The 20,446-nt window shown below is 48.0% G+C and overlaps 1 protein-coding gene across 5 annotated transcripts; it reads right to left on the reverse strand.

The window, feature by feature from the left end:
- Positions 1–899: 899 nt before the first annotated feature.
- On the reverse strand, positions 900–20,407 carry INKA2 (inka box actin regulator 2). 5 transcript variants are annotated; one of them, XM_080367128.1, is made up of 2 exons: positions 13,190–20,407; positions 900–2,858 (listed from the first exon to the last, which is right to left on the reverse strand). In XM_080367128.1, the coding sequence occupies exon 2, from the start codon at positions 2,850–2,852 to the stop codon at positions 1,875–1,877; it is 978 nt and encodes a 325-aa protein (XP_080223254.1). In that variant the 5' UTR covers positions 2,853–2,858; positions 13,190–20,407; the 3' UTR covers positions 900–1,874. The 5 variants fall into 5 exon arrangements, with proteins under 5 accessions (XP_080223254.1, XP_080223251.1, XP_080223250.1 ...); XM_080367125.1 differs by lacking the exon at positions 13,190–20,407 and adding an exon at positions 12,620–13,136; XM_080367124.1 differs by lacking the exon at positions 13,190–20,407 and adding an exon at positions 5,143–12,539.
- Between the last annotated feature and the right edge of the window lie 39 nt (positions 20,408–20,446).

A 20,446-nucleotide genomic window follows, 5' to 3' on the forward strand; every position in this document is an offset into this window, starting at 1 on the left:
TGCAACTCAGGTTCCTGGAAAAAGTGCTGAGCACAGCTTTCAGATGCTGACCCACTCCTCTCCTTGTATGGGCACAAACGGGGCTCGGCTTGTGCCTATATTTAATTTGCAAGGGGAAAAAAAAGTTCTCCCTCCATGCCTCTGCTTCACTGGCCTCTCTGTATTGGGAAATTACAACAGGAATAGAATTGCATGTTTAAAAAAAATAATACTACTGCTTGCCTATAAGCCCTTCCTAAACTTGGAGTGAGCGGAACAGGTTTGTGCAATACAACACTGCTGCACGCGTGAGGCATCTGGCGAGACTCGGGGCTGTGGGGAGCGGGGGCTGCAGGGCAATCGACGGGCTCTGCGCTGCCTTCATGCTCGAGATTGCGGCTCACGGAGCTGCCAAGGGCTCTCCTCCATCCCTTTTAACTCCTGGAGGCAGTGAGGAGAGGATGTGGGGCAGGACCCACATGGCCCCGTCCCCCTCCGTAAGCCAGGGGCTGCCCGGCTCTGGGGCCCTTCCCTCAGCAGCAGTTTCTCCCCCAACATTCACCCCTCTGCCCTTCCCCATACTGGGGGAGGAAAATGGATGCTGAAGTGTTACCCAAAGGCTCTCAGGATGTGCATGGGCTGCAGTGGGATGTGTTTCCAGAGCAGCGCTGGGACCCTGGCAGGGACCGCTGGCTGCAGCTCTTCTCCCTGCTGTGATTTATAGCCTCTCCTTGAAGGGAAACTCTCCTGGCTGCTTCCCAGGCTCCCTGGCCGTGGATGGGAACAGGCTGACTACAAACCGCCCGCGCTCCCAGCTCCAATCCCCACCAGCCCAGCCACAAAAGTGCTCACTCGGCTGGGGTTTCATGAGGGTGAAACCCCAGAAGCTTCTGCACCGGAGAAAAGCAGGACAGAGGGTGGCCCCACGCGGGACAGGTCCCCACAGCATGCTGGAGACTGATGCCACTTTATTGGTAACTCTTGGAGAGCTGGACACTGAAGAACTTGGTTCTGTCAAGAGGAGGCTTGTACACAACCGCGGTAGGAAACAACAATAAACGTCTGTTGCAACTTTGTACCTCGCTGTAACATCAACAATAAACTCTGCAACGTTCTACCTGGTGCGACCCGTGGGGAGAAGGGCGAGGGGGCAGAGGCAAAACCCACTGCGAGCCTGAGGGTCACAAGCTTGCATGAAAGGAGCCTTGTGTCCTGGTTTAACCACCGAGGGAAGGAGAGATGCTGGGACCGCAGCAGAGATGCAGATGAAGGGGAAACCCCCACAGCTGAAACCTGGCAAAGCTGGGGTTCAACACCCCACTTAGCAACTGTGCGAGTCCCATAAATTCAAACTTATCTCTTTCAATTTAAATAACAAGTGCTTCAGGTACCACACTTGAATTGCCTGGTTTATAACTCAGTTTTAAGTGCACACAAGCAGGAATAGATTATTTTTTAAAAAAAACGCTATATATATAATTTGCACACTCATACACACACATGCACACAGTGACTTTTGTGCTGCAGCCATTGTAACTAGAGATGATGGAATGGGCCTGAAGTGGCTACCACAAGCCAGGCTCCCAGAGCTGGTTGCCTGTGGCACCGCTCACCCTAAAGCTGCTAAAGATTCTGAATATTTTTGCAAATATCCGTCCCCAAAAGTCTCCCCATGCAGGACTGAGTCAGCTGCTACTTGGACTGTGCCTGAAGCCACAGTTCTCTAGAAAAAGCCACTTGCCAGTGACTGAAGACCCCAGCACGTTTTGCAGAGGACTCCTCTCTCAACTCTGTCCACGCTGAGAGCTCAGGGGTCTCCTGAAAACACGTGTATGGCCACCCCCTCCTCTCTGGTGTAAAACAAATGCTCAGCAGAGCAGAAAACACTGACAGACTCAGACCCAAACAGCTGTATTGATGTCAAACCCAGACTGGGTGTAGTCTGTGGTATCGTGGACTTTCTTGGTGCCAGTTCTGGGTTTCTCGCTGTTGCTTTCTGCCTTCGGGCACCTCTCCACTTTGCAGTGATGGTTCTGGACGTTCCCGTGAAGTGGGAAGTAAAATGTCCCCTTGAGTTTGTTCACTTTTTTGGGTCTCTTGGAAATTTCAGGCTGTTTGTCTTCAGGTGGAAGCCAGCAAGGTTTCTCCTTGAGAAGCCTGTCTCGGTCTGGTCGAACGCTCCTCAGGAACTTCTTGAAGATGTTGGCAGTGAGGGAGAACTTCCTGCAGAGCTCCTGGGATCTGCTCATTGACAGTGACGCCTCGCTCTTCTCCCCTTTCTTATCCAGCTCTGGCAGATCCAACCAGTTCCCAACCAAGTCTGCGAAGATGTTATCCCCCAAGACCAGCGGCTGCCGATTCCTGCTCTGGGACATTAGGGAGGATGTCCAGTCATGGCCATCATCACAGCCTGGGCACTCCTGGCACACTGGCCACCCCCCAGCCGTGCCCTGGCTACTGGGCTCGAATGTCCTTGGGCGGATGGGCTTTGCTCTGCTCGATGTGGGAGAAGGTCCTTTCGGGTGATGAACATCCTCCCCACAGAGGCTCCTGAAGGAGGAGGGGGTGTCTCTGAGGTGGCCGCCCTCTGGGAGCACTTCGGGACTGGACAAACCCGCCAGCTGTGGCACAGCGCACGCGTGGGACGCAGGGCTGCGCTCCCCCAGCGATGCCTGCCCCCACAGCCACTCGGCCCCCGCCGCTTCTCTGCTGCTCCGGCAGCACTGGTGCTGCTCACTGCCAGACACGGCGCTTCGGCTCCCTGAGATGTCCAACTGCTCCAAAGCTGTCTGGACCTGGAGGAGTTTCAGCTCCTGCAGGGCACCCATCATGCAGTTCATCTGCTCGTGCAGCCCGTCTCCGACCTCCTTCATGGACAGCTGCGGAGGGAAGGAAACAGACATTGAGTCAGTGTCCCCAGGAGCCAGGAGAAAGCGAGAAAACTGTGACCAAAGCGCAGGAAAGCTGGGCTGAGCAGCCTTTGGAAACATCACCTCTTCCTACTGACTACAGTTTAGCTGCATCCTACCTGTGCTACATCCATTTCACGGAAGAGCAATTGGATTTTTCTGGATTTTTTCTAGGAGTTTCCCTCTAGGAATAAGAGGAGCTCCCAGGAGTGGATTTTTTGACCTGACAACAAAAATAAACAGTTTGAGTTTCCATTAATTGCTTGGCAGAAACCCAAGGCATAGAACTATGAAAGGTTTTGTCCACCAGCAGTTCTAGCATATTCTTCTGCTCTTGTGTCTGTTGTGCCCTGTAATGAACTGAAATCAGGAGTCAGAATAACAAACAGAAGTGCCTTCGATGGACAGCCTTGTTTCTTTACCTAAAGTGCTAAAGTAAATGCAAAATAAACGCTGAAAAGAATCACACTGTTGCTATATAACATGTCTTCAGATCCTAACACCCTCACTACAGGCACCTCTCACCAGAGGACAATCAAAGACATTTCAATGCACTTGAAAATTTTGTACAAAACAACCAACAAACTTTAAAATTACTAACACTGAACAAGTGATCTCTTTGATTTCCAAGCTAGGACCTTTAACAGCAGTTCTGCTTTATCCCTGAACCTTGTGCTATAAAGATTGATATTTCTATGCCACACTTAAAATAAGCAAGTTATTTCCCAGAGCTTCTAAACCCCTTCCTTCTCTTTTGCTCTGTTGTTTTCTCTTTCACATGTAGGATCTGGATCATATTCCCAAAGCGGCATCATAAAACAAATGGACTATACTTTCCAACAGCTGCCACTTTTTTTTTTTTTTCTTTTTTTTTTTCTTTTTTTTTTTTATAGCAGGGAGAGGGAGAAGGGAAAAACAGCAGGGGATGCAGGGCTGGCGGTGAAGACATGTCACATTGATGTAAGGTGGTTTGCAGAAGAGATTACCACTGTCTAGGAAAAGCTTCAGCCTATGCTGCCACAAACAGTTTAAAAGGCTCGTCACAATTTTTGTAAAGCAATAGAACTCAAGCTTAGGGCAAAAAAGGACAAATGCATCTTATGTTCAGCTTTACATTATCAAACTTTACTTTCTTACAACTCCTTCCCTTTAGTTAGTCCAATTACTTGCTCTATTGCCGTTTCTGTACGTGGCTCTGACCAGTGGGAAAGAGCAATTATCAAAAAACTGGATCCTCTGTAACGATCTAGCTCCGTAAGTACAAAGCTTCCCAACGATTTCTGACCACAAATCTCCATTTCAAAACCCAGAACCTAAAACTAGCTGGTAGGTTACGATGATTTTTCAGAGCTTCGTTCCCAAGAAACTTATTTATCACCCGGAATGAGCATACAAGCTATGAAGATACAGAAAATCCGTGTTTAGCTTCCTGATTATGCTATCAAGTGCCTCCAGCTATCTAATTTTTTAACATCAGCAAATAAAACCTCTGCTTCTGCAGACATGCAAATCATGCCCCACTTACAGACTAACCGAGCTCTTGGGTTACCCGTGCAGAAGCTGGGGCCATATGCTCTACAAGCCTCAGACAAAACTATCACCTTACCTCTCCAGATTTGCTGTAATGCTTCTTGTCCTAACCTTTCTCGCCTTATTAATGGAAGTCTGTTTTATCTGGGGCTTTGCAAAAAGCTGGATTTGGAGCCAGCCTGGCCCCTCATTGGCCACTTCCCACCAAATCCCCTGGTCGGCGCAGGCTGTAATCGTGCCGCGGTGAGTGACGAGGGTCCTGCCCTAACGGCTGGGCTGATCAAACCCTCGGCATATGCTGGACGGCTCCACTGTTCACCTCATTGATTCAATTAACTCGCCCATGATGGGTGGTATCATTACCATGCATGCCTCATCCAGGAAGGCATTAAAATTTCATCGGCAGCATTTATCCTCGGTGTGGTTGTTTCCCACAGGCAGATCCAGTCTCCCCCTGACAAGAAAAGACCTGAGTCCCAAAAGCTCAGGATCCTGCGCTTTTCTTTCTGAACAAAGGAGATAGTTCTGCCAAACCTGGTGCCAGCACCAGCCTGGGAGCTGAGCCACTGGAGGAGTGGAGATGTTTTCATCTGTGGAAACACTTTCCCGCTAGTGACAACGAGGTTTGGACGCTTCTCCCCTGGTGCCCTGTGCCGAGGGCTGAGCTGTCATGTCCCACTTGCAGCAGAGGGGGAGAGAAGGGGGCTTTTGGGACATGACTCACCTGTCCTGTTTCAGCGACCTGCAATTCCTGCCCTCCAGCCTTGGTGTCCATCTGGCAACACGAATCCCACCACCAGCAAGGGAGTTTTAAAGATCCTGAGCCTTTCAACTCTGCAAACACTACTGAAATTTCAGGTTGTACAAGTTAAAAACTGAAGCAAACAAACCTCCTCTACTTTATCTTTTGTTCTTCATGGGATCTGTTCAGTCTTTTACAGAACTGAGGAGTGAGTGAAAGCCAGCCCAAAGTCAAGTTACTGCCTGGTGACCAAAGAGTCTGAAGGACCTTGGATTTCATCCACTAGTAATTACCCTGTGGTAATTAAGGGTGCTCACCTTGGAGCGAAAACTCCGGAAAGGGGGAAAAAACCAGTTTCTTCCTCGGTGTCTAACAGCCACTCTCCCCTCCTTGCCAAGCGGATCTCAGTTCTCCCACGTTCAGACTGGCTTCTCTGAGACTCTCCAGAAAGGAATGGTCTCCCACAGGAGAGAGATCGCCGCCCTGGCAAAGGATCAAGACTGAGCTCTCTGGCCTGCTGGAGGAAAAAAGAGTTTCTGCAAATGATCCAGCAGATTGGGCTGGAAGTTAAACAGATGCTCTGAGTGCGAGACGAGGGGAACTCAAGGCTGAAGGGGCAACCCTTGCAGCCTCGCTGGCTCTGCGGTCGCACGCTTCATACAGGAGGAACTTCAATTTGCGATGAACTGAAGTGCAATTCCAAACAGAGCGTGAATGTGACACAATCCCAGAGAGCCCTAATGTGGCATGGAGAGAGACCCGGACCGTACTTGCTGGGGTTATGCAAGTGACGTTATGTAAGCTGGCCACCACGGGGCATCAGGAGATGTCCTGTTTTGTGCGCATTTGTGAGCTGTAAATCTCAAACCTGTTGTTGAATCAGCCCTGTGCTCAGTTGAGCTGCAGAGCAGAGTGCAGGGGAAACAGCGTTCCCTGCAAACCTTCGGGTCCAGCACAGACCTTGCCCGCCAGCATCCTCCCTTCTTGTACCTGCCGCTCTCTGCTCAAGGTGTGCAAATTCCTCAGCGTTCCGAGGGACTCCGGTGTCTAATTTGGGACCTCTGCTTCCAAGAAAAGCCAAATCAGAACTATGACAACTTGCAGATGTTCAAATTTATCGCTACAAACCAGTTAAAAAGCAGATGCCTCAAAATGCATCTCATGATTATTCCTGAAACTTTTGCAGTCCCTAAAAATTGGCATGAAAAAGTGTTGGTCTAATTCTGAACAAGCCAACACAGATGTCTTTTATAGCAAGACAAGTATGCGCAAGGCTGAGCGCAGTTGTGACGTGCATGTTCCGCTTCAGTGGCTGGGATTCAGTGTGTGGTGTTAAACATTTCTTTCTCCAGCACCAAGGTACTACCTCCAGAGCAATGCTCCTGTGAAGGCATGAACAAGGCAGCTCTGGCTAAATGCTTCCTGAAAGCAAAGCTTGCTTAAACTACAGTCACCCTGAACACTGAAATGCAAAATTCTAAAGCTTTTCGAGCACTTTCAAATGATCCTCAAGTAATATTCGATGGAGGGGTCGGGGATGACCAACAAAGCATCTTGCAAAACTCTCAGAGTTCAAATATGGAGTGTTTTTACCTTGGAAATCTACTATTGTGAGTAGTGAAGGCATCAATCGCTCTGCAAGCAATGCCTTCTCAATGCTTTCCTCAAAATACTTATTCCCAGAACTACAACTGTGATTGGTTTACACAGTTTATAAATCAATGATCTTCCACCACTGATTAACACAGCAGGAGGACAACTCGCCCCAAGGAACACCCTCTAGCAGATACTGGCATTTTATCAAATTCTAAACAAATACCTGAGAGGTACAAATGAGGGAGATTACTTGTCACTTCCCACTTCCCAGGTAAACAAGTAACTTTGGGAACGAATGTTTTTCCATTAGCATCTCCCTTCACCGAGTTCTCAGAATTCAGCTCCCATCGATCCCTCGAGGCACAGCTGCCAGTATCCCTGGCCCATCTGCACATCGGGCCTGCCCAGGACTGCAGCAGCTTTGTGATGCTGATGGGAGAAAAGGAAAAACCCAGCTAAAGCAGCAGAGCTTTCAGCCGAGCACAGAGAACTGAAAAGAAGAGCTCTAAGCGTGTTTGTCATAATGAGGAGGAAGACGGATGTCCAGCTCTTAGGTAAAAGAAATGCAAAGAGAGGAAGTTATTGCTAAGAGGACAGGAAAGAACAACTGGCAAATAGCAGTACTTAATAATAGTGCTGATAGGCAACAGAACCAGCAACAAACAATTGATATTTAAAGAGGATGACATAATAGAGACCAAAATTATTTTAGAACTGCTGAGCTGATCATATTGTTTCCGTGTTTTCCTTTGGGTCACTAACTAGATTAATCTTCAACAAGCCTGCAGCTGTGGCTGGACATAACTCTTCAGAGCGCGCTGCATGGCTCACAGAGAGCTTCTGCTCAGCTTCATGTTGCACGTTTCTTTTCCTTCCCTTGATGAATGCCAAGGGCCTGTAATTTTCTTTTTCTCCTTGCATTTTATCACAATAATTTCAAGTCTATTTTTTTACCTCTTGTCTTTCCAGAGGATTTTAGGCATAAATGAGGATGTTAACTGTTAGCTCACTATTCATCATCTTTCCTCTTTCAGATAAAATTTTACCAAAGATTTTTTTCCCCCTCAGTAGTGGGGACCTGGTTCACATTGCTCGATTAACCATCTGCCTTACTCAGTTGCCTTCCTTTCCATTGCAATGGTATCGTTCCATGCTTCCCAATCCCACTTGCTACGTGCAAAGGCAAATCAGAAAACCAACTCACTAAAACCAGGAAATAAGTGGACCAACAAGAACTCCAGCCTTCAGACTTTTACTCACAACCCAGGGCTAAGAAAGACCACAAGCCTCGACATACAGACTGACCATTGAAGATGATGGTTAAAAGTGTCAGTTTTCAGCCCAGCGGTCTGCTTCACTGGGGGAATCTGGTCTGTAACATTCCTGAATATGTGCAGCTGGGAGTCTAGTAAAAAAATCCACCATCATCTTTAGGAGTCTCCTCTGGACATGAAGTGGACAGAGCCCATGACTACTTTTTCTCTCCCCAGGTTATATATGACAGGACATCCACCATCACATTACTCCTTTGCACCTTCCCTTAAGGCAACAGCAAGGAGGGAGATTCTGCAATAACCACCCAAGTTTCTAACACTACCTACAGCAGCGATGGGTAAAGCCACCCATAAAGGGATCCTTTCATCAGCAGAGATACAAATGGAGCTGCGCATTCCCACCTGTCAGAGTTGTGAGCGGTGACGTTAGACCTCGAGGTCTGTAGTTTATGCCTCACTGTACTGGCAGATTGCAAGAGCTGCCCCTTCAGAAATAGCAGCAATGAAAACACAGCAGACGCCTTTTCAAGCACGACACAGTTACCAGAATAGGACCCGGTGTGAGACAAAGAGTAAAAATAATCGGTTGTATTTTTCATTCAGACCAAATGTTCTATTCCTGCAAGATATTCATAGCAAGAAACACTGTCTACCCGGACACAGATTAATGTAAGAAGGGAGTCAGACTCAATAATTTGATGCATTTATTACAAATGTGCAGGGAGAACATTCAAAAGTTCAAGTTAGAGTGTTGGGGTTTGGTTTAAATACCTACTTCAACATTTTTCTTCCTAGAAAATAACAACAGAAAACCCAGAAATATCCTGGATTCCTCAGGGAAGACCAAAACGTGCAAAGTAACATTACAACAACAGCTAACTTGACTGTGACTCCTCGCCTGTCACAGCCATACAAACCCCAAATGCGGGATAAATCTGCCCCACAAACTCACCAGTCCCTTGCTAGATAGTAAGCGATTTATTCTTGTTGTAGAAGAGCCTCAAAACCCCCGTCCCATGGTATGTATACTGATGTTACTATGTGTAAATGCAACCAATCCGCGTGTCAGAAAGTTTACATAGGTAATGCCATCTGCAGTGTGGGACGTGGAAATGAAATTCCTCTCTGCTAATCCCTGAGCAAGACAATTCTTGTTAAATCTGATCTTTCAGCTGAGATAACATTCTGTAACTCAGAAAGCAGACATAATACTTCTGTGCCTCAGAACGATGTTTGCAGAGTCCGAATCCTGCTGATAAAGTCAAGATGACTTTTAGTATCGGGATTAATCGCACTAATGGATGATTCACGAGCTTTGTGGCACGTTGCACAACTGCCATACGAAGGACTGATGACAGGGGGGTGGAGAAGCACAATTTACTCCAACACCAGACCTACAAACCAGCACTGCATATTCTCACAAACCGTGCTGCATCCGTAAATCTCCAGGGGCTTCCCAGAGGAGGTGAGCAAGGTCTTCTGTATTTTCTACAGACAGAGGCTGACAGGCAGAGGGCTGGCACAGCTTGTCCGAAGCGGCTCCGGGGGCAGGTGTCAGCAGCGGGATGAGGATCCCGGCTTCGGCAATCAATACGATTGTGGAGCTGCCCCCGATCCCGGTTGGGATGAATGGCTGTGTCAGCTGAGGCTCTCCTGGCTGTGAAACATTTGCATGTGGAAGCTTCTGAATGAATTCCAATCAAAGGGACACCACACATGCCAGAAACTATCAGCTTACAATGGAAAACATGCAATTGGAATAGGAGATCTCTCATTGACTGAAATGGGTCAGATTCATCCTCAGGAGGCATGGCAGAGCTTTCCCAGAGGTAATGTGAAGACTGGTGTAAGCACGCCCAGACCCATGCTCATCTGTGGCTTGTCTGGCAAAGCACGGTGTGATCTCTACGCGTATGCTCTGTGTTGAAATGTCAGGGCACACCAGCAGCCCAAACCAAGCACACGATTATTTAAAGATGTTTTTAATACACAAAGCAGGAGAAAGAAAAATCAGAGCCGGAATTCTTGAATCCCACGCTGCTGGGGGATGGAGCTGCTCTTGAAGATAACCTTTCCTTGGGAACTGGGAGCTGTGCCAACAGCCACTCTTTTTGGAGAAAATCTGCTCCTCAAAACCCTCTAAAGGCTGTTTTACACTGAGACAAACTAAACTTTGAATAATCGAATGGCCTTTAACTTCCACGTTACCCTGACCAGCCTCAGCAAGCCTGGCTCCTCGCAGGCCTTCCCAGCCCGCCAGAGCTGCTCCCTGGGCATAATGCAAACCACTGTGCTGCTAAATTCCCAGTGATGCCCTGGGACTGGATTCCTGTTTCGCTGCACACGAGGTGGCTCATCGTCTCAATCTGGCCAAGACCTTCCCACCATTCCTCCCGCATGATTCTTGGTTATGGTGCATTTAATGTCTGGAGGCATGACCTGCCCAGTAATGAAGAAAGTGGTAAAGAAGCAGGGTCAAGAGGTTCAGTTCCCACTCACCATTCAATGCAGATGGTCCCAGCTGTCTATCGCACTGCTTGCTGGTCTTTAAAGAAACATTAATCTATTTTAATTCCAGGCTATCTTGCCAGTATTGATTTTTAAAAGTTGTTATTGCTCAGGATGTCATTTATGGTTGTTTTAATTAATACAGTCCTCCTACTTTCACTAAATGCAATCTGCAGCTCACTTAAGTTGCTGATGAAAGGGGCTGTTTCCCATGGCATGCTGTAAGGCAGAGGGTCTCTCCAGGTGTCACCCTGCGGGCTGTCCTGGCACGGCCACACTCACAACAGCCCCAGGACTGCACTCTGATACCCCGAGAATTTGTTGTTAAAGTAGGTTTTGAACTTTGAGTAACAAAAATCAGGGGGTGGGAGGGGGAAAGAATGTGACTTCTCAAAACCAAATGGATGAAGATCTAGGCTACTTTCAGCTAAGCCATGAGTAGCCCTACCGAAGGTGCAAACTGCCCCTTTCCAGTTTTTTAAGGCAAGCACGTACACAAATCTTTGCCAGGCTAAGCTCTTGGTTTATTAATATGACAAAAATTGTCACATTTTTACAATAAATAAAAAAAAAAAATCTATTACTGCGTTATAGCAAGGGTATGAACAAAACCAGAATTTTCTCATTTTAACGTGAAAACAAAAAAAACCTTAAATGTGAGGGATGTGCCTTCCCTTCTGAATATATTCAGATTCCTCAGAAGTTATGTTGCGTGCTACAAAACGGGCATGTTTTAGGATCCACAAGTAAAGGTGCGATGTTTAGGCTTCTATAAAAAAATACTGCCTAGATAATGAAACTCATTTGTTTAGCAGACAAAAGACAGATTTAGGAGCCTTACTCTATGCACACTCTTTTGAAAGTTACTCTTTCCCCCCATCTCACCTTCCAACTTAGATTTTAAAGATCTTCCAGATGATGCCGTATGTGTCCCAGTTTACAGTTTGCATTTCGTTCATCGCACCCAGTGCACAGTACCCCACTGACTCTCATTTTCCTTTGTTTTAGTTTGTCTTCCAGCCTGTTTGCTAGGGGAACATCGGTAGCGCCAGCAGGTTAAATGTCGCTGTTTGCTGCCACATTTACTCCGAGCAAGCGCCGCTGCCCAAGCCCCCGTCCCACAAGACACGTCCGACCCCGGGGCGCGCGGCTGCCTCCCGCACGCCGCCAGCCCCGGCCCTGCCCTGGGCACCCCGCTAACTTGGTGGGTCTCTCTGTTGACTCCAGTCGCGTCGCCTACAAGTGAAATGTGCCCAGGAACACGGAGAAGGAGAGCAACAGACCCTCCATCAGCCCCCGCTGCACAACTCCCGTTAGCACAAACCCCAGCTGCGGTCGCCATCCTGCGAAGCCCTGAACCGGGAGGGAAGCTTTTGTGCCTTCGGAAACTTCACCCACCCGTTCTGGCTCTGCCTCGCCTTCCCCTTTTGTTCGCGTTTCTCTATTTACCCGCACAGCCGCGGCTCCGCAGCCAAACCCCGGCGCTGGCACCCCGGGTTGGGCAGTGCCCGCTCTGCCCCCGGCCCCCCCGGCCCCCCGGCGGGCGGACGGGCCCCAGCGCGCCCGGCGGGTGCGGCCACCCTCGGCACGGCGCGGGGGGGACACACGAACGCTGCTGATTTATGACAAAGGGTTTCCTATTAAAGCAGAAGTATTTGCCGAGGGTATCGGAGGCGGCGGGCGCGCGCTCCGTTCACATCACTGTCGCTCCGTGAAGTTGTTCCCAGCCGGTTCCCGCGGCCGTTCCGCCGGCCCCGAGCGATGCCGGCATCTTTGCTGCAAAGCCCCCGGCCCCCCGTGCGCTCCCGCCCGCTCTCCCCCGCAGAGGTGCGGACCGGCGGCATCCCACCGGCCGGCGCGGAGGGCTGAGCCCCTCGCGATGCGGAGGGACCCCCCCACCCCTCCGGGGCCAGCCGGGACCTGCCCCGCCGCCGCCGTCCCGCAGCGCAGCCAGCTCCGCGCCGCCCCCCCCGCCAAGCCCCAGCTCAGCGCACCGCGGGCCCTGCCCCGGGTGCGGGGACCCCCGCGGGCCGAACCCCGCGTGCGGGGACCCCCCCCGAGCCCGCCCGCCGCCCCCTTACCAGCTCCTGCCTCAGCCGGCGCAGGTGCTGCTCCATGGCCCGGCTCAGCGCGGCCGCCCCATGCCCGCGCCCCGCCCGCGCAGCAGCCACCCGCGGCGCGGGGAGGGGAGCCAGGCGGGGGGACCGCCGCGGGGAGCCGGGGGGGCGGCACCGGGGGGCGGCGGCGGGGGCAGAGCCCAGCGCGGGCGGCCGGGCCGCGGGCACGGGCAGCGGGGGGGCTCATGCCCCCAGCCCGGCTCCAGAGCCGGGGAGCCGCGGCGGGAGCGGCCGGCGGGGAGCGGCTGCCGGCACCGGGGCCGTGCAGGGAGCGGTCCCTCCTCCCAGCAGAGAAGTTTGACGGTTTAGTTGGTTGTGGTCTAGATTCTGCAAATTGCAGAGGCAGAGCACCCCAACAAAAGCATGGATTAACCTACATGGCCTTAATGACGACAAGCTGCAAAGCCACCCAGTTGGGGATTTGCCCCGTATCGTTCTCACAGGGAGCCGGGTCGCGGCGGGCAGGCGCATCCCCCCCCGGGATGCCGGGATGCCACGGGGTCCCCAGCAAGGCAGCAGCAGCCCAGCACCCACCTTCACACATCACCCTGCCGGGATCCAAGTGCCCTTTGTCAGGAGCCGCACACACTTAGAGAGCTGCGAGAAACAGGTGTTGAAAATCCTTGGCAGGGCTTTGTGTTCAGAGCAGTGGGTTCCCCTTCACGGTGTGTTACCAGCAGTGGTCCGGACGGGGGTCCACGCACACGGCGGCAGCTGGAAACTTTCCGGACACGACCAGGTATTGTCCATGCTACAGATGCACTCCTCCAAGGGCAGGATATTTTTTACCTCACATCAACAACCTCTGACATTCCTTGTCACCACAGGAAATAAAACAGATGGACAGATGAGCCAGGGGAAAAAAAACAACCCACAAAACAACAAGCACTTTTGTATCATCAGACTTTATAACTGCATTGAATTGGAAGGGGTTTGAATTTTTCAGTGTTTCTCATAGATAGACAAGCGCATTATTCTCAGCTTATATGCAAAATGTGTGGTTTAGATGATGAATGCTGAGTTCCCTGCAATGGGTTAGCAAGGCTTGTGTGGATCGTTCTGCAATGGTAAAGAACTTGCTAGGATGAGAAATACTACTTGGTGTTTTCAAATTTGGGGTGAAAAATGTAATGGCTTGCTTTTTCCCATAAATTTGAGTATCGGCAAAGACTGGCTAAAATCTTTGCCCCTCCAGGTCTTTATTTTTCGAAGGAAAATATTTTTAATCATTGGCAATAGGATTTTGTTTGTGTAGTGGTGGAAATCAGCCTTGGTGTTTTTAAAAGCTGACCTTTGTGTCAAAATCCAATTTAAATAAGAAATTTGTGATCTGCCCTTTCTTGCATGTTTGGGAAACACTCTAGAGTTAACATTTATCGATCTTTCCAGCATCTCTTTTATTATGAGTCAATATTTCCCATGTTTTTACACATTTCAGGATTTCCATTTCCTATCTGTTAAGGAAGCATGAGAATTGCATCTTTCTTCAAGGATCTGTAGAACATGAGGCAGTAAACATATTAACATATTAAAGAAATGACCTTGTCAAAAAGTTAATCGCTTCCAATGGGGTACACTACGATGTGAGTGGGATACTTGCCAGTCTTGAGTCTTTCTTAAAGTGTAAGCCAACTAGCTCCGCTATAATTTTTTCCTTGAAATCTGGCTGGATTTGTTGGCCAGCTGGTTGTTCCCCGTGGCTCAGGGTCGGGGTACGTATGTCCCCAGCCTGCCCAAGCACATCAAGTATCATATGGCAGGTTTGAACAGCCAGTCAGTGGTGAAAAATCAAAAAGGTGGCACCATGTGGAGAATACAAGCTGAAACACCTGCCTCGCACTACTAATAGTAGGGGGAATGACCCAGCTTCCCTTTCCTCTTTCTGTGCCCCAGAGAAGGGTCTGTGTTCAAGTGCCATGGCCTCAGAGTTCAGGTTTCTGTGTAGCTTCTGTGGCTCAGGAGTTTTATTTCTTTTCTGCTACTGGTACCATCTTTTTATAATTTATTGCATTATCTCCATTCTGTAAAGTCATATGCAGACACTACTTCTCCTCTATGGCATGGCACCAAAGCTAAAACACGATGGCATTTTCTCTTCACATTTGTAATACATGGACCTAGGTTCAGCTCGTTTGAACTGAAAACTGTCCATGAGCTCAATTTACCCAAGCTAGCTTTGAACAACAGCGTTTTTAGGTATTCTTTTACATTTGGGGGATAGACTATGAGCAGGCATCAAGAAGGAATGACTTCTGTTCTCCTGGCGTTACTGTGTCTAGACAAAGTAGACTGCTGATGATCACTGTGGCTCTGGCATCTTGAAAAACTGCATGAAATCAGACCAGGGATTATCCCAGGCACAGGATGCTCTCCCCAATATTTTCTTTACCATGTCTTTTTAAAAAATCATATTGCTCCTGAATTTAACTGATGCTTTTCACAGCGCTTTGACTATTGCAATACAAAAGAAACACAAATGAGACACACGGTTATTTGAAGCATCAAATCTAAGTTAAACAATATTACATTTTCCAGCACATCTAGGATTCAGGAGGCCAGCTGCACATGTACATGGCAACTGGCAGATGCTGTGTTCCAGAAAGCTCCTGTAGCACTTGCAAGACACTGAACTGTGTGATCTGCCAGCAGATGAACAGGGAAGAGTTTTTAGCTCCTGTTTAGCTTCTGTTTAAGGTCATCTTTTTGATCCATTTTTCAGCCTCCAGGGCTGCTCGTATCCCATGAGACTGGTAAAGCAGTTCATGAGCACAGAATAAAGAAAAGACCAGAATATTCATGTGCTCCAAACTCCTGGGAACTTGCAAGAGCAAAGAAAAATCTGAAATATTTTCTCCATAGGATTTCCCTACTAAGCAACATTTTTTCTCTTCTTGTGTAGACAACTGGTTCAAGGCAGCATCGACACTTCATGCCAGGCCCTGCACTCCTTCCACTCTGTTGTGGTGTAAACCATGAGCAGATGGTGCAGTGCAGTGGAAAATCAGGTCTCCAAGAAAATACAGAGCTGAGAATAAAACACCCTCAAGCAGAAAGCTACATGGCTTATTTCAGGATAAAATGAAAAATTGAGATCCTTGGGCAAAAAATAGAATACGCCTTCAGAGTGGTGTACTCCACTTACATGAACTGCTTCATTCCTTCCCAATTGAGAAAACATCCATCCCTTCACAGCTGAAGGCTTATCTCATTTGTTGTCTTTCAGTTCATTGATCTGGTTTCTCAGGGCTTTCACGTGACTGTTCTTTGCTGAACTAACAAGCGTGGTTATTACTGAATTTTCTTTCATTTTTACTTTTTTGCACACTGAAGGCAAACCTTTCAGAATTTCTTCCCATTTCAGCTGCAGCATGACCTGAATTGCGTCCATCTTTGTTTAAATACACTGGGGCATAAACATCCAGCCAAGATAGGTAAGAATATAATGTTAAAACTTTAATTCTGGTTTTATATTTGTGCATAAAGAGGTAACTTGCCCCTGAAAATTTAACCATTACTTCCATTAAGCCAAATTTATAGTGTATGCAGTCACTGCACTTGCGGCTTTTAAAGCCCCTGACATGCCCCTACCTCACTACGTCCCCATCCCAGAAGTAAGAACTTTTAACTCTGCTCCAACCAAATTCCAGCTTCTGACATTCCTCGCCTTGCACTGGAGGGCCAGGAGTACCAGGGTAGGGAAACTCCTTGTGAATTCACTGTGCTGTCTTGTGTTAAAGAACTATTGGATTACATCTCGGCTGGCTGCATTTTCGTGACCTAGATCCTCTTCATACTAGCTGAAAATTAATTTAGCAAACCTTGGAGTAAAACCGTATCTAAGATTAAAATGGGCTGATATTTATTTATCTGGATGAAGATGACAGGAGTGAACTACTGGCACTTCTCACTGGCATACCTGAAATAGCTACTCGGAGCTGACAGCCTGATGCCTGCTTTCCTTTTATCTGTAGCTGCATCTATACAGGCATCTCTGGTGAACCCCTGTGTACTTTAGATTTTGTCTGAAATTTATGGACGACTTCTGGATCCTTCTGAAGGACGTGCCTGACAAGGAATGAAATCCATACAGCAGAAGTACTGAAATGAGCCTTACATGCATGTAAGACCCCATCATCATCATCATCATTTATAATAACTCCATGCACCAGGCTTGCTGGAAAAAATCCAAGACTTGGACAATTAGTAAAGCACTAAAGAAGATTCTGCTGCCCCAAAACTTGCTACTTGTTGGTAACTTGCCATCCAGCTTTTTTTTTTTCCAAAGGGAAAATGAATGGGCAGGGTGCCTGGAGTCAATTTTTGGTGGTGAATATATAGTCACTGTCTATGCGAGTATCAATGGCCCTTTCACTGTAATGTGCTTTACTGTACAGAGAACAAATACAGTTTCCATGGCAGTATAAACACAAATACATACCACACTCCAAGAGTGAGTCACACGTGCTGCAGAGAACGGAGAAAGTTCACTGTCTTAATCTGAACACATCTGGGGAGGAGGATGAGATTATCTCACTTTTAAAATATTTTATAAATATCATGTAAACCAAGATTTGTTCTGAATAATTACATGTCTTGGCAGATATGAAAGACAAATCGTTTGAAGCTGAAGGAATAAGACAAGGCAGGTGCTTGTTTACAGTAGCGATGTTCAAATCTGTAATGAATGTGTTCTTAAAAGACACACAAAGCCTGGTAGTTCTGGAAGCCAACACAAACTCTCCATGAGCAGTATATCCCAGCCTTTCAAAAAGTTACAAGAATTTAACTGTGGTGAATAAAGTCTAAGTTCCCCAGAAAGAGGAGATGGAGAAAACCTGTGGTGACTACTTAGTACTAGTCAAACCTTTACTTTGCATTGCACATGCTAGCCTTAGGAGGTCTGAGCACAATGCAAACTACACATTGAACGTGGGATACGGACCTTGCTGCTGGGAGTTTGAAGACAAGTGCTCTATAGTCTGAAATAGTGAGAACGTGACCTTAAGTATCAGCAGCATGCTCCTTACCGGTAGCTTATAAGATCATTTATCCAAAACTGATACATTGATATATAGATGCAGAGAAAAATGAATCTTGGATGGAATTAAAATCAAATATGTAATGATGTAATGTGTGCTTTGTAACAGCGACAAAAAAGTGGTGAGCCCTGCCTTGGGGGAATAAAACATGCACTCAGATATGTGAGCAAGAGTTTTTCCTAGTGAGAACTTTCTTGTAAGTCCCAAAACCTAGAGGTTGGTTTATGACACCAAGTTAGAAAATTTACATGCCTTCATAAGAACCGGTCAGTTTTTAAAAATTACAGCTCAGAAGGAGGTCTCATCTGCTTCTTTTACTAACCTAAATCCTTTCCCAGGACCTAGTCTGCCTGCAGAGTATTCAGATTAATTGTCAAGATTTCCAAAGGCTGCTTTGAGCAGGAATACTTCCTTTGGATCCTACTGCAAGCGGAGGCGAAGCAATGTCATGGCAAAACTGCAGATTCCTCCTGGCTGGGCTGACATGTAAATGTTGACAGTGTGAATTCAGTACTTGAGGGTCACTGAGGTAAAACGAGGCCCCAAAGGTTGAAGATTGCTATTTATACACTGACTCACGGCACCGTACACAACGCACAGAGAGTTTAAAACCAAGTTAGCAGCAGTAGCAGTTAAGATCTTTTACAGTAGTAAGGGTTAAGGGAGAAACAAAACCTTTCATTAGATCAACTGACACAGCTGCAGGAGCTTGACCTAAATCTGACACAGCCCCATTAGTAAGGGCCAAAACCAAAGGGAGAGGGACAATCAATCTGCTGTTCGTGGTGTTGAAGGCTTTCTCGGCATACAGACATTGCGGTGGTTTGGAATCCATTCCTCCAGCATCTGATGGAAAATTAAACAAATACCTACAAACAGCAGCATCTTTCTGAATTAAGGTGATGTGGCTGAACGACTGATTAACAACGCACCACAGAGAATAGTGCCTGTCTCCAGATCACCTGGGTTGTACTGCAACGTGCGTGCAACCTCAGGGGGGAAAAGGAGTAGGTGAGAAAAACAGAGCGGCGGAGCGGCTCATTGTGATGGCTGTTTGGGGCTGTTTTATCACCTCTTCTCTGCCTTTCCCCCCATGGGAACAGTCCCTTCTGACTGCTCCTCATTGTCTGTTCAAATCACATCAGTTTAAAAGGGTTATGAGAAGCTGTATTTAATCAAATGTTTGTTATGTCCAGGTGTCTTTGTCTGTCTCCTTTCCCAGGTTTATCCAGAGATAATTATCTCATGTTGGAGACTCGTTTCCCCTTGAAGACCAATAAGAGTATCCACTTAAAAATTAGGAAATAATTGGAACTAACAGAATGCTTGTAGATTGCTATCCTGTTAACTCTGCTGTGGGGCACAGTTCTCGGCCCTGCCATCTGGTCTGTCCCGACTTGGTAGAGGTAAGCTCTCCACGCTGAAACTGTTCTTTGTTCAGCAGGGCCCCGTGCTTGGTTGGTACTCAGATATTCATATGAAAATATCATAGTATTAAAAAAATAACAACTGAATAGCATTTGACAGACTTTTTCTCCCCCATCAGGAATATAAGTATGAGGAATTTCAAAGGCGTGACAAAGCCTGTGGTACACCAAAGCCATTAAAATTCATTTAGGCTGCCTGGCAATGTAAGAATAATGACACAGTGTATATGCTTGTACAGTAGAAGCCACTGTTGAGATTTTTCAAATCCCATTGCAATGAATGGAAGCTGCATGTCCAGAGCCTCTGAACTGCTATAACAATAAAAGCTGATATGCATAAAACCACCCACGATTTAATATGAGTGGTCTACAGAGGGTAGTTAAGTAATGCACATACAACAGATTAACACATTTGGCCTTTGCTGAAGTGAATGTTATACTATTAATTTTTCGTAGTACCCCGGCTTTTAATTCTTGTTTCCATGTGCAGTACAGCTGTATCCCAGGCACAGTGTTTTATGAGAAACTAATTTCTATCGTTGGGATGGGGGAAGGATGGCTGGAACTAGAGGGGTCAGAACAAAATGTCCCTGGTATTTCATTACAGTAGGACAGATGAGAAATTAGTGGCAAACTGCTTTCTCTCCAGACAACAGACAAAGATACTTTGGACAGTGACTGTCAGCAAGTCTGTTGGCACTGCTTTGCCCACACAATCCATTCTGCCCTCCTCATCCTCTTCTGCAGCCTTCTCCACCATTCCTTTGCCCACCCTTCCTTCCTTCTTACGACCCTCCCCTTCCCTCTGCTCGCCCCTCTCCCCTGCCCGTTCCCTGCAGCCCTCCCCGCTGGGTGCGCTCTGGTGGGGTGCCCTGGGCTCGGCCTGCCCCGCCGTGCCCTCAGCCCAGCATCTCCCCACGCTGGGGTTTGTGCTCCAGGCAAAGCTCTTGCTCGTGGTTATGTCTGCAGCTCTCGCTTCCTCACATCCACTCAGAGCTTTCCTCCTCTGTCGTTATTATAAATTTAAGCTTTTTGTGCTGCCCTGAGCCCTGCCAGGTGTTCAGCTGCTGAGGTTTCTTTCTCTGTCTGAAGGCCTGCTGTCTCACGAACAGCATTGCTCACTGCTTCTGTGTAGATGAGCGCGCCTATCGAGCTACGCGCGGGGAGCCACAGCTCTGGTTATTGGCACAACCACGCAGGAGCTGAGGGAGCTGCTCGAGAGGCACCGGCGCAGCCCCGGGCAGCGGCAGCGGAGCGATGCGATGGCGGGACCGCGCGGCGCCCGGCAGCCAATCGGCGCCCGTCGCGCCCCCTGGCGGCCCGGG

This window comes from Falco punctatus (assembly GCF_963210335.1).
Source record: "Falco punctatus genome assembly, chromosome: 17".
NCBI classification, from domain to species: Eukaryota; Metazoa; Chordata; class Aves; order Falconiformes; family Falconidae; genus Falco; species Falco punctatus.